Consider the following 14,832-nt stretch of genomic DNA (forward strand, 5'->3'; position numbering starts at 1 on the left):
GGAAGAGGGCAATAGGAGGCACCTTCAGACCCCACTGACTTGTAATCTGTGCAAAGCAATAAATAAACTAGCAGGTGCTTTATTACAGAAGCTGCCCAAGGAGCCATTGGTGGCTATGGACCAAACTGTCTTTATTTCTGCAGGAGAGCTGAATCTGCTCCCTACCGATTCAGCTTTGCTTAGTGTCTCCCTATAATGTCCTCCTACCAACGGGGGCACCAGATTGCTAAGCAAGACTGTGGAACACCCACAAAGGTGTTTTCCTGAGAATCTACTCTAGATTTGACTGGGCTTTGAGCATGCTTTGACTGAGCATTGAGGGTAAGTTAGGCAGTGTATGGATACCCTATATCTGCATAGGGGATAACTCAGTGGCTAGAGCACTGGCCTTGAAAATCCAGGCTCTCTCCACAGGCGAGATGCAGTCACAGCCAGCCCGTGGGTGGGACACGGGAAGGGAGCAAACCACTTATGAGTGAATTCCATCTTTGAGGGGGCCTTTCTTTCTTGCTTCCCCCGCCTTCTATACCTAGGACATTGCATTATGTCAATGACAAATATGCTTTATGCAAATCACAGCATGTAACCTCTCATTGAAAAGCTAATCCACTGAATGTGTATATTCTGTTTGTATGGGTGCATGTATCATTCTTCCATGTGAAGTTAGTATAACGTTTAAACTTGTTAGTTAATCTAGGTAGGCTAGTGAAAGCCATTAGTGGTCCTTAAGGATCATCATGGCCTGGTGCTCAAGACAAGCATGAGTGAGTAGTCTTGTTTTCCCACAAGCCTGAACTCTGGTTGGCCCTATAAAGACATGCCAGCTTGTGCTAGAATCCATGCTGAACATGGTATTCTGTCACAGGGGTATGGGAAATGGGACACAAACTTCCTGACCTGGGAAAAATTCTATTTTAGGAATGGAAAGGAATGATTGTCTTCAGCTGGTTTTACAGAATGCTCCCCACAAGAGGACACATGAAAAGATCTGGAAGCAAAAAAATTTTAAAAAAGGGAGGGAGAAGCTGCTTGATCCAGGTCAGGAAAAAAGATCAGCTCCAGCCTGAAAAGCTCTTTCCCTGCAAAAAGAGCTAGGGTGAGAAATTAAGATTAATAATTAGTGTATTAGTAGACTCATCCAACATTGCTGGGAGGAACCAAACAGCCCACTCTCTGGCTTTTCCCCAGAGCTGGCCCCCCAGGGGTCGGACCACCTATCCCGCCTGTTGTCTTCTCCCCAGGGCTGGCCCAAGGCAGTGGAAGGGTTATGCATCTCACCCATCGGCCTCTCCCTGGAGTGGGTGGCAGGAGGCTATGCACACTGGTCCCCACGGTGCATGGGGGTCTGTGCACCAGACCTGCTGGCTTTTCCTGGGGCTGGCACAGGGTGGTAGGGCCATGGGCAGCTGTATCCCAGGGCCAGTTCGGGGCAGGAAGGGCCCAAGCACCACACATGCTGGCTTCTCCTTGGGGTCTGAGGGGCCAAACACCTTGCCTCGGATGCTCCCTGAAGCTTGGGGGCTGGTACTTTGGTTGCTGACCTCTTTTGAGACCATTCCAGGCTACCTAACAGCTCCCCTTGGGGCAGGCAGGGTCTGCGAAGGCTGCCTGATGGTGCTTCCTGTGACCCACCCAGGATAGCTGGGCCACAGGCTGGTTGGTAGCTGCTTCCTGAGGAAGGCTGGGGTGGTGCATGCTGCCAGCTAGCGAGTGATTATTGTGGTGCTTGCAGCCCCCCCATGGCAGTTTATGAGTACAAGTGTCTTTTGTGCTTGCTGTCCCCTGCTCTCTGTTTGATATGAAACAATCATATTCCACACATCCCATTATCCTGGCACAACAAAACTCAGCCTTTGCTTTAAATTCTGAAAAGAAGCCGCTGCATGCCAAATCTGGTTGTCCTAACTCTTACCGTTTAGGAGTTGTTGAACAAGCAGACCCACAGAGGAATGGACAGACACAATTTTAAAATAAAGTAAATCCTCAAAATGCACGATTTTGAGTTGCGCTTAACTTGCATTAATGCGAGTTAAGCGCAACTCAAAATCCCACTCCCCCCGGGCTCTGGCTCAACCCGCCTGGCCCAACACACAGCCCCGGTTCAAACCCCCGCCCCCCCACCGGTTCAAACCCACTATGGCCTGGCTCACGACCCCCGCTCTGGTTCAACCTTCTCCCTCCCCCCAGCCCTGGTTCAAACCCCCCATAGCCCATCTCACCACCCAAGTACATCTCTGGCTCACCACCCTCACGTGGCTCTGGCTCAACCTGTTTGCCCCAGTTCAACCCTGCTACCCAAGTTCAAACCTCCTATGCACAGCTCTGGCTCAGCTCCACACACCCCCAGCCCTGCAGCCCTAACCCACCCCAATCTTAACCCCTTGTTCCCCTTCCATGGCACCAGGCTTAACCCTCCCCAGCTGCCCCCTAATCTCAGGAGTTACCTTTCAAAAGGAGCTCCTGCTGCTTGCCCAGCTGCAGAACATGTTTTCCACCAAGCAAAAAGACTGCCTCCCACCAGACTTGCATGAAGTTCAAGTTACAAAAGAGTGCATGGGAATGCAACCCTCCCATAACTTGAGGGACTACTGTATACAGCAAGAATCAAAACATGCTAGTTAAGCCTGTTTAAGCTTAGTAACTTACTCTGATGTGCTTATCACTTGCAACCACTAAAATCCCAATGAATAAAATTATTTTTATCAAAGCCAGTGTAAATAATTGGGCAAAGACAACAACCATGCCTATCTTTCACTGATAAAGAGAGAACGTTATGAACTTTCTTCAGGTCAAGCTTTTATATACATAAGATGAATTTATTTGGGGTTTTGGGCCCATTGGATGTTGTGCACCTGGATGTTGTCAAGTCCCTGTGACTGAGCCATCCCACAGCTGAGCTGCTCTTGGTATCCGTTATTCTTCTGGGGTGACTGTTACCCAACTATTTGCCTTGGCTGTGGTAAACCAGAGATTCTGGCTCTGTACGACTGGGTGGTGGGGTGTCCCAAAGGGCAGGTTAGGCAGGTTCAGTGGTATGATCAGTCCATCAAATTACAGTATGAAGGGGATATATGACCCAATCCATCACCATCCTTCTTTAGTTGTGTTTGAAAATCTTGAACCCCATTGTATCACATGCACAGTCCCCAACAGCTGCACTAAGATACAGGTTGAACATCTATAATTCAGAACTCTCATCCAGCAAACTCTGTAATCTGGCATGATTTTAGTTAGCCCGATGACCACTTATCATGGGGGTGGTCAAGTTTTCCACGGGTACATAAAATTTGTTTCCAGCCACCAGTCCTGGCTCTAAGTATTCTGTGCTGCTGCTTAGCTGCAATTTACCCCTAAATGCGCTCCAGAATTTATGGAGCCAGGGCGGACCTGGTTGGGCACCTCCACCTGCCAGGTCCGCACCTGCGTTGCCCCGGCAACCAGGATGCACTCTCTAATTGCATATTCATGAGCATCTAGAATCCACCTATCGGATCACAGGATTTTCAAACCTTAATTTATAAATATTCATTACCCTCATAAATATTCATTCTAACCGGCCTTTCTAACGGCCATCCTATATCTCTTACATTATACCTATTTGTATAATTACTTTAGCTTTACATTTTGAAGTAAATTTTTCTTTATTTTTATTTTATTTCCATGTGGATTGATAGAGAATAAAGTCAGAAAAGTCAAAATGAGAACTTTTTATTTTTAAAATGCTCAGCTTCTGTAGGCTGTCTGGAAAGGGTAGTGGAAGGCACACAAACCTCACAGCCCATGGCCAGGGACATATTCTCTTTAAAGAGGAATTTACAACAAATTAAAAGTGTATTTAAAGAAATGCATTTTATATTTCTTATATACTTACTAATGCCTTAATATTGAAGTTGATTACAAATTTTTTTGTCCAGTAGATCATTGCTCCTAAAGAATGAAGCCAAGTTAATATAGCTTAGACTGGGTCTCTCTAAATTTTAACCAATACTGTACAGAGGTGTGAAAAATCTGCACATAGAGGCCAGCTCTACACAACAAAGGAAATTTGACTTAAGATACACAACTCCAGCTACAAGAATCGTGTAGTTGGAGGCAATGTATCTTAGGCTGAATTTCCAGTGTGGCCCCACAGCAGGAGGTCAATGCAGAAACTATCAGCTTCCCTTATTCGTCAGGATTGCAAGAAACACTGGATTTGATGGGAGCAACCTCAATGATCACTTTTGTGCATCCCAATTTTTGATACGCTAAATCAAACCTTGCAACACCTCCAGATCCTTACATATAAGCATGCCCTCTGTGCTATAGTTATGCTGACCTAATTCCTAGTCTAGATTTGGCTAGATTAACAGAAGCTATTCAGCTATATCCCAGCCATGCCCTAGTTTTACCTTTACTTCTAATCATTTCAGTTTCTTGGTTGTATGCTAGCCCCCTTGGAACAAAGTATGAATTATAAACTGTGTGCAGGAAAGACTGTGGTTTTTCTAAGGTGACCACACATCCTGTTTTGGCCAGAATGCTTTATTATTTATTATTATTATTATTATTATTATTTAAAAATCTTGGCCTAGCTGTCACAGCTTTGGCAAAAATGAACACTTATTCCATTTGCTCTTGCCAACTTTATCCAGTAAGTAGTGTGGGGGCAGACAGAGAAGATGACAGCCCAGTCCAAGAGTGGGATTGAAGATAGGCTGGAAGGAGTGGAAAGGATTCCACCACGCAGCTGACCTGACAGGGTTTAAATTACAAAATCCTGCTCGCCCCCGCCCCCAACTTGACTTGGTGACTGTGGGGTGAGTGGTACTTGCACGTGCCTTAAGGACGCACCTAGGGCAAGACCCATACACTATCCTTTTTTCACTGCCTGGAGAAATATACTCAACTCAGGGATAGTGGAGACTTTGAAAGGATTTTATTTTTCCTCAATCCCAAATACTACCAAACATAAAAGTACTTAATACACTTCATCCTTCCCCCAGCGTGATCCAGAGGTGCTACAACACTTCATGCAGCAGGGGTGCTGAAAGCCATGTTGCCAAGCTGTAAAACCTCTATGTAATTTATTTGGCAACACCTGTAGTTCCACTCCTTAAAATAGGGTAACGAAAGGTGTAAATAAGTTGGTGCACCAGTAAGAGCGTGGCCAACTCGCCATCATACACCAGAGAGGTTCTTGTGCAGGGCACGGGTGACCCACCCCACAGCCCCGCCCCGCGCCCGGGTTCACCTCCACCGGCGGTGGGCTGCGTTGGGCCAGGCCTGTAAGAAATACAGGTTGTCACGCCGAGCTCTCTTACTCCAAGGAACAGGCTGTCCGGGGCACAGCCCCACTGAGAAGAAGCAGAGCCCGAAGGCGGCAGAGGGGAGACCGCGTGAGGGACACAAACAGCTTCGCTGGCGGAGCGCCGCGCCTCAAACCGCGCTCGTGCTGCAGCTCCGTTACGTAAGCTGGTCCCTCCGCGCTCCGCCCGTCCCTTCAGCTAGTCCGCGAAACAGGCCCGGCTCGATGCCCGGACGCTGACGTACGCAGCCTTCACTGCATATCTGCCCTTCTACGGCCTCCGCTCCCCCACCGGGGAGCGCGCGCGCGCACGCAGAGACGCTCCAGCCGCCAGCCGAAGGCGCGGTCCGAGCCTCCTCGCAGCCCCGTGCTCATCCGGGCTTCTCCACCCTCCACATGGAGGGGCGGGGCTCGCAGGCACAGAGGTACCGCCCTCCCCCCACCCTCTTCAGTTCGCTTCCCGAGCCGTGCCGGCCGCTGGGGGTGTCCCCCGGAGCGAGCTCGGGGCTGTGCCTCTAGCTCGGCGGTTCCCCCGGCTTCCGCCATCGCGCCCTCGGCCTAGGCGCCTCGCGGCCGGTGCTCGGGCGAGTAAACACACCTCAGGAACGTGAGGGCGGCTAGTCACATGGGGCGGAAGTAGCCAATGGGAAGGCGGGGGCGGGGACTAACGACTCCGTCAGCGCCGGAATCCGGCGCGGTGTCACAGGGCGAGCGGCGAGGAAGCCACGGGTGTGTCCAGCCAGACGCACCGCTAACCGTCCCCTGCTGCCGCGCGGGGGGGATGTGTCCCCCTCCGGCGTCCGAGTCCTCTGCCGCCTCCGCAGGATCCTAGAGCCGACGCGCAATCGCCACGCGGAAGGAGCAGGAGCAGTTTCGCCTCTCAGCGTCTCCCCCGCCACGGCGGGACCGGGGACCGCGGGCCGCCCCGCGCGAGGACTGCACGGAAGAGACGAGCCCGAGTCCGCCATGAGCCGCGGCGGTGGCTCCTCCTGAATCCGCCCCCTTCAGCGCTGCGGGCCGGATCGCGCCCCCGGCCATGGGGGTGAATGCTGTGCACTGGTTCCGCAAGGGGCTGCGGCTGCACGACAACCCGGCGCTGCGGGAGTGCATCCAGGGCGCCGACACTGTCCGCTGCGTCTACATCCTCGACCCGTGGTTCGCGGGCTCCTCCAACGTGGGCATCAACAGGTGGCGGTGAGTGAGCGGCCCGCGCCTCCCCCCTCCCGGCTTACATATGCGGTAAAGCTGCCAGCCGCCCCTTCACCCTAATTGGCCCTGCGGCGACCTCCATGCGGCGGATCCAGCCTCGGCCAGCGGCCCACTGTGTCTGCCTGAGCAGCCCCCCCCAACCCCAGCCCCCCGCCTCTTGTGTGCTCCAGCCGCTGGCGCCCGGCTCCAAGGCAGAGAGCTGAGCGGCCTCCGACTAAAGAAAATCTGGCCCTGCCCCAGATAAGGTAGCTCTCCCGCTCTCACTTGGATCACTCATGCTGTTCCCTGGTTTTTAATCCGCGGTGTTGTATAACCATGACTCAAGGAGACCTAGATGAGTCGGGTAAAATTCTAGTGTCTGCAACGCCTGTGATTTCCAGCAGAGGGGCATTGTTAATAACAGAAGCTGGAAACTTCAGGGAAAGAAACTACCGTATGCAAGTCTCTTGCCTTTTAAATCCTAGAAATGTATGGATGGAAGGGACCTCGAGGTCATCTACTCCAGCACCTTGTGTCCCTTTTGTAAATAACAGTCCTAAACTTATGTGAAGACTGACATCCACCAATCCCTTTTCCTGCTGAAGGCTAAACTCAAACTTTTTTTTTTAATAAATAATAACAGAGGGGTAGTGGAGACTGGGGTATTTAATAGTTATGAGTGGACCCCTACCAGACTCACAGTACATTTTGTTCAGTTTCATGGCCATAGGACTTTAAACTTCCTAACTTTCATAATTTCAGATACTTAAAACTGAAGTTTCATGGTGTTGTGATTGTAGAGGTTGTGACCCAAAAAGGAGTTGTGGGGGAGGGATCACAAGGTTATTGTAGATGGTGTGGTGGCACTGCTATCCTCACTCCTGTGCTGGTACTGGTAGTGGTGCTGCCTTCAGAGCAGCTGGAGAGTAGTGGCTGTTGATTGGGAGCCCCGCTCTGAAGGCAGAAACACCATAAGCAGAAGTAAGGGTGGTATGGTATGTTGTGCCACACTTACATTTGTCAAGTATCAGAGGGGTAGCCGTGTTAGTCTGGATCTGTAGCAGCAACGAAGGGTCCTGTGGCACCTTATAGACTAACAGAGAAGTTTAGAGCATGAGCTTTCGTGAGTTAACTCACTTCTTCAGATGCTGGTCACTTCTGAAGAAGTGAGTTAACTCACGAAAGCTCATGCTCTAAACTTTTCTGTTAGTCTATAAGGTGCCACAGGACCCTTCATTGCCCTTACATTTGTGCTGCTGCTGGAGGGGTACTGTCCTCAGAGTTGAGCATCTAAGCAACAACCACCACTCAGCTTTGGAATCAGTGTAGAAGTAAGGGTGGCAGTACTCTGACCCACTAATAATAATGTCTAATACACTAATTCCACTATTTTATTAGTTTTTTTTCTTTTTTTTCCCTGCAATAATTACCAGTCCTTTGCTGAATGCTAATTTAGTCTTCTCAGGACTGTAGCATTGAGAAGCGTTAGCTTCACTTTACAAATGATGAGGCTGAGGTGCAGAAGAGTGAAACGACTTACCCAAAGTTATACGAGGCATGCATGGCAAGAGTTCTGAAACCTGTGGTGGTTTAAGGATTTCTTTGTGGATTCCAATGGTATAATTTTTTTTAAAAAACCTCCTAATTATTTTTGATAAATGGTGAACATCTAAAAGTCCAGCAATGATCTCATATCTAAATAGCAAACAATGTGATCTTGAAACATTGGGTAAGTGCCCCTTTAATATGTGCAGTGCATTGTGGGATATGGTACTGTAGTGGTGGTTTGATGGTGTTGCTGTTAAAGTCTTGATTTTGAAAGGGACAAGGAAGCTTGCAACATTCCTCCTGTGAAAGGTAACACACATTTTAAGAAAGAAAACTGAAATTAAACATGAAGTAAAATTGGCATAATTTAAGTCTGTTCAGGAGTGAAAATCAAGAAGACTGTGATATGAACACATGTAAAGTGTGAGGAAATAGAACATGTAAAACATTTGTAAACATTGTGCAGTAAACATGTATCACATTACAAATCGTTATGTGTGTTCTCTTCTTAAAATAGGGGTTACAAAAATATGGTTTGGTGTTATTTATTAAGGACTGTCTTGTATTAACATGCAGTGCAGCTCTTGAATTATTGAGTTTTTACCAAATTTGAAAAAATGGCTCTTCCTTCTGTTTTGGTTGCTGACCCTTGATTTAGGAGAACTTGAATTTGCTGAGTTACCAGTTGAGAGTCTTTTCAGTGATAGCTTACTTTTATATACTCTCTGCTATCCAAGGATATCAGAGTACTTCATGGACAAGTTAACTTTTTATATGTTTGGAAGTTGCCAAATTCTGCTAACAGTAGTTACACCTTCACAAGGCCACAGAGTACCCTTTCTGTGATATTCCATTTAATGGTTAATGCACATTTCTCAACAACTCTTAGAGTTAAGCAGCTTAAAAAGTGTTGTTTGCTGGATCCTCATGTTTTGTATAGGATGATGGACAATTGTTTGTAAAAGTTGTATTCATTTGATATTTTCTACTGAACAATTCTTGTAACTCTAAAACCAATTCAGATTTCTGTTTTTATGATTGAACTACATACAAGCCGCTAAAAAAGCCGAAATTATATTTCACAATCATTCTGTCTGTTGGAGACTGGAGCCAGCTCAAAGGTATAAGGCAAGTGTGATGTTTTTAAAATACTTTGCAGGTTTGTAATTTTTTTAGTATTGGTATGAACTAACAACATTAAACACCCTGAATATGTAATAGTGTGGATAAACAAATCAAGATATGGTTGTCTTCCTATTGGAGGGGTAGCCGTGTTAGTCTGGATCTGTAACAGCAACGAAGGGTCCTGTGGCACCTTTATAGATGAGCATTTGATGAAGTGAGTCTGTGCTCACGAAAGCTCATGCTCAAAACTTTTCTGTTAGTCTATAAGGTGCCACAGGACCCTTCGTTGCTGGTTCTCTTCCTGTAGTTTCTCTAGTCCAGTGGTGGTCATCCTGTGGCCCCCTGCAACCCTCCCTTATTTGCCCTTTGCCAGAGCCCCAGACTTCCTTGCTCCTTCCCCTCCCTCCCAGCACTTTTGGAGTGTTGCAAATTGTCTGATTCACTCTCTGTTCCTGCTCCTCCCCCTCGCTCCCAGATCTGGAACTGCTGTGAACAACTGATTCTTGGTGTTCCAGCTCTTGCAGGAAGGGGATGGAGTGAGGACGGAGCACAAATCAAGAGATTTGCTTCACTCCAAAAGTGTTGGGAAGGAGAGGAAAGAGCAAGGAAGTGCAGGGCTCTGGTGCCCTAGTGTGCGAGAGGGGTGTGTGTGTGTGGGGTGGGGGGAGCTGCAGGCTGCTGTGGCCCACTTAAATGAAGGAGGGCCATTTGTGTGACACACTCACCATTCAAGGTTGCCCATCGCAGCTCTTGTCTGTTCAAGGTCAGTAGGCAGCGTGGAAAGTAGTGATCTGTGAGAATGTGTGAACTTCATGGGATATGCTGAAAAGAAAGAGCCCATTAATACGAATATCCTCTGGGTTTCCAGCAATCATTCGATATACATTTATGTGTGTGATATATTACTCACATTTAGCACAAGTTAAATAACTCATTCTAAAAACATTCTTCGTGCTGTACAAAAGACAGTGAATCGCTGCTCTGAAGAACTTAATCTAAAAGAAAAATAGATAGGACACAGGAGAATTTTTTAAAGGAAGAATACCTGCTCACTGATCCTTACCTCAACAAAATTCAAGGTCTTACAGCATTATTCCCAGATACGGCAGCACTATCTTCTGGAAGAAGATTTGAATTGCTTCAGATTTCAGTGCTTGTATGGCTCTTGCTATATATGCAGTTTCTGTATCAAACACACTCCCCTCTTTTTCATCGTTTTCTATTATGTGGTTCATTAAAGCTTTTTTTAAGGTAAAAGTTACAACCACCATTATTAAGATGTCAATAAAAACGTCTCAAAAATGACTTATCAGAATGACTTCAATAAGTTTATAAAAACAAAAAGTAAGTTTGTCTTTAACTAAATGGAAACAGTGTTTTCCCTTTTGTTCCCACTTTTTAGCAGCTGTGGTGTATGCACACAGAGCTGTAAAAATGGCACTTTCAATTTGGAGCTATCATTCAGCAACACCAAACACCTTCTCTTCTCAGATTTTGCTATTTGCCCACCTTTTTTTAAAAAGAGCATTGCAGCAACATAACAATTCTGTGAATAGGAGCAGAAGCTCATTCATAGCAATTGAAACCCTTTTAAAAAAAACATTTTAAAGCTGATGCTAATTTGTTTGTAGTGCTCTTTTTTTTTTTAAATTAAGTTTAGCATTGGGTTGAGGGATGGCTTTTAAATGAGGAAATTTTATGTACACAATTCTCATTTTTCAAAGGGCTGGCCTTATGACCCACATTCTCTTTCTGACCTGGCCACACTTTGTTTAAAATCAGTACTCCTGGAGTAGTGACAGTCATTTTCAGTTTTTCATCTGCTGGATGTGCTGGAACTGCCTTCCCAGTGTGCGTCCCCCTGCCCTCTTAACTGGTTAACCAGTTAAATGGGAGGTTAACCTATGGTTAACCAATTAAATAGGGTTTTACTTCCTTACTCTGCATACAGGTAATGTACTTTTTTTGAATTGTTCTTTTCCTGTGGTAATATTTTGACATGTTCAGTAGATTATAAATTGGGTCCTACCAAAGTTAAAGCATAATTAGCAGACTGGGCATTAGAAAACTAACAGCAGTAGGTTTTGCTGCTTCTTGGAAATAACATTAAATTGTGATAGCTCTCTTTATAACATTCACGATTTCTCCATTCATAGTGTAAGTTGTGCAAGATAAAGGGACGTTTGCTGTGTTTCTTTTAACCTGGCAAATTGAGTGTGTGCTTCATTATATAGATGTATTGGAAATTCTCTTTTTAACCATATGCAACTCTTTGTGTGAATTGAACAAGAAGTCCGGTGGCATCTTATGGATTAACAGATTTATTGGAGCATAAGCTTTCATGGGCAAAGACCCACTTCGTCAGATGCAAGAGACATGACATGTATCTGATGTAGTAGCTCTTTGCCTATGAAAGCTTATGATCTGATAAATGTGTGAGCTTGTATCCGCAAAAACAATGAGAAGTCCTGTGGCACTTCATAGACTAACATGGCTACTACCCCTTTGATACTTGTGTGAATTTAGTATTTTTGTATGGTAAATAATTACACTTGCTCAATACTACAACCAGTGATATGGCTTCACTGACGTTCTTTTTCTTGGCTTCTTGCCTATCCACTCTAAAACTTTAGTATTACTCTTTTTATTATTTTGCCGCTCAAGTTGTGTTGGTGCATAAGCATATCTGTCTGTTGATCATTCCAAAGGTGCTGGTTCTAGTTAATGAATTTTCTATTTCTAGTCTCAAATGGAAGATTCTGCCCTAACACAGGATGGGTTAAATAAAAGTAAAAAGTAGTGTTGCCTGGGGCTGAAATATACACAATTAAAGTTGTCTCCCCCCCCCCCCCCCCGCCGCCCCAATAACATGGTCTTGATATTACTTGCCATTTGTCTGTAACTCCTTGATACTAGGGTTGTGGTGTCTCACTTCTGGCATTGGCGTTTATTGGGTGGCTAAACTTGCTGAGACGCATATGAAAATCTTCTGAAATTCGAAAGCTGAGGCACATCTGCTGGGACATGGGGCATCACCCCTACTTCTGCTGAAGCCTTAAGCTATGGCAGGTGTCCCTCATGGGGTACACTCCTGAGACGCCTTCCCCACCCACCTTCTCTGCTTGGGCAGATGCCCCTGGCTCATCTTCCCACTGCAGGCGTAAGTCCTGAATGCCTCCCTCAGTCTGATAGGTGGAGAATGCGAGAGTACTCCTTGAGCCACAAATCAACTGTAAAGTTGCTACATGTGGAGCCAAAGCCCGATTAGGCCTCCTCTGACATATATTAAGAAATCTTAATGGACTGTAATTTTGCTGGTGAACATCCTTTATGCGGTTTAAATCAGGGGTTGGCAACTCTCGGCACGCAAGCCAATTTTGAATGACATGTGGCGGGGGCTCTGACTTTGTTCCTCCTCCCCTGTGCAGCATGGGGGGCTGGCTGGGCGGCCAGGAGTGTGGGGTTGGGGCTGGAGCCATCTGCTGGAGCACTGGCAGTGGGAGGTTTGTGTTTAAAGGCAAATAACAGATTTTTTTAGTTGTTACTGTAACTTAAAAAATGGCTTACAAAGAAATGACATTTGTGTTTTTGTACAAAGGCATTCATGGTCAAAGACAGTCTAAAGAGCACGTTGAAAAACTCTTTTCTTAACCATTTCCACTAACAAAACTGAATGAATTTGACCCTATTGTTTGGGAGCCCTAATTATAATTGTGAATTTTACAGCATTATTCATGAGAATTATAGAGCAAACTGACAGGTATGTCACTGATGGGCTTTATTTGTTAATGAAGCTGTTGTAATTAGGACTATTCGTGACTTTCAGAAGCATCAGCAACCTGACATATAGAGGTCAAATTTCAGCACTCTGCTTCAGAAAGGTCGCTGATCCTTGGTTTAAATTCTGCCCTTAAAAATGATCATCTCATTTTACAGTGGAACCATGGTTTAAAGAAGAAATTGACTTATTAATTTTTTCATAAAAGATAACAAACGTTATAAGTATATATTTTTTGTGGGTAGGTTGCCAAGCAGGGGTCAACAACCTTTCCAAGGTGGTGGGAGTAGTATTGGTAAGCCTCTTGCACTCCTACATTTTGGAGCATAGGCCATTGACAGCCATTTGCCAGTGTCCCAGATGTAGCCCATCTTTTTAGTGTCTGGCTTCAGGTCGCTACATAAGCTGTTTCTTGAGTGCATCTTTTCCTTTTTCCATGTGGGTTCCAACTTAAGGCTTGCCTTGTGATATTGGTGGTTGGTTTTCTAAGGGTATGTCCAATCCATTGCAGTCTTCTCTTCCTGATTTCTTCTTCGGCAGGAGGTTGGTGTCAGTTGCTACAGCTCTTGGTTGTTGATGGTGTATGGCCAGTGGATCAAAAAGCTTTTACGGAGGCAGTTATTGATAAACATCTGAATTTTTTTTGACAGTCTTCTTCGTTGTTCTCCACGTTTCTGCTCCGTACAGGAGGACTGACTTGACATTGAAATTGAATAACCTGATCTTAGTCTGAGTTCTGATCTGCTTAGAATGCCAGGTATTTTTCATGAGAAGCAAGGATGTTCTTGCTTTCTCAGTCCTCGCTTTCATATCAGCAGTGGTACCCCTTCTTTATTGATGCAGCTGCCCAGGTATGTGAAGACATCAACTTCTTCCAGCACCACATATGACTGGCTCTGTGCTATTGATACTGGTTTTCAAGTTCTTACTTCTTCCCTTGTGAACATTCAAGCCAACTGTAGCTGACATCTTCAAGCCAAGGTCTGACATCTTCTCTTGCGTCTGTTGGTGGCTGTGGGACAGAAGTGCCAGGTCATCTAGGTGGGTCCACAGTATCCACTGGTTCTCATTTCTTTTCCCTGCTGTTGTTGTTGTCTTCACAACCCACACTATCACCAGGAGAAAGAGTAAGGTGGCAACAAGCAGCCTTGTCGGACTCCGGTCTTTGCTTTAAAGCTCCCTGTGAACTGTCCCCCTATGGTAAACTTTGCAGGCCCTTCCTTCATAAGGGTTTTTAATGAGGCTGACTAACTTGATTTGTATGAGGTAATGCTGGAGCAGCTGCCAGAGGGTTTCCCTGTGTATGCTGTCAGAGGCTTTTTTGTAGTCCAAGAAGTTGATGTAAAATTGCTCCAGAATGGTTTGTAATGTTGTGATCTGGCCAATGCATGACCTGTTCTGTTGAAAGCTGGCTTGCTGGTCTCTCAGCTCTGGGTCCATTGTTTCTCATTCTTTCCAGGATGATTCTATTGAAGAGCATCCCTGGCTCTGACAGAAGTGTGATTCCTATGTAGTTCTTGCAGCTGGTTAAGTTGCCCTTCTTTTGGGATGTTGATGAGGTAGCCTCCCTTTAAGTCTTTTGGTATATCCTCTTCTTCTCAGATCTTCTCAAAGAGGGGAAGAGCATCTCTACCATGGTATCTGTGTCTGCCTTGAGGGCTTCTGCAGGAATGTTGACTGGCCTGTGGCTTTGCTGTTTTTGCTTTCAAGATGACCCTCCTGATCTCGTCTCTAGCTGGTTTGCCACAGTCTATTCTGCTGCTTGGATGGCTGGTGGATTTTCTGGGGCTGGTCTATTGAGAAGCTCTTCTAAATATTCTTGCCATCAGTTCAGTTGCTGATCTGTCCCTATTATTACCTGTCGCTCTTTCTCTTTGACTGGTCATTCTAGCCTGCTGCGTTTTCC

At 45.9% G+C, this 14,832-nt stretch overlaps 1 protein-coding gene across 1 annotated transcript in view; it reads left to right on the forward strand.

Annotated features, from left to right (window-relative positions):
* The first annotated feature begins 4,916 nt into the window (after positions 1-4,916).
* CRY1 (cryptochrome circadian regulator 1) overlaps positions 4,917-14,832 on the forward strand; it is a 101,154-nt gene continuing 91,238 nt past the window's right edge. Inside the window, exon 1 of the mRNA XM_075008013.1 lies at positions 4,917-6,481. Coding sequence (XP_074864114.1) covers positions 6,324-6,481 — 158 coding nt within the window. The 5' untranslated portion in view covers positions 4,917-6,323. The remainder of the gene's footprint in view (positions 6,482-14,832) is intronic.

This window comes from Carettochelys insculpta, chromosome 1 (assembly GCF_033958435.1).
Source record: "Carettochelys insculpta isolate YL-2023 chromosome 1, ASM3395843v1, whole genome shotgun sequence".
Taxonomy (NCBI): Eukaryota; Metazoa; Chordata; order Testudines; family Carettochelyidae; genus Carettochelys; species Carettochelys insculpta.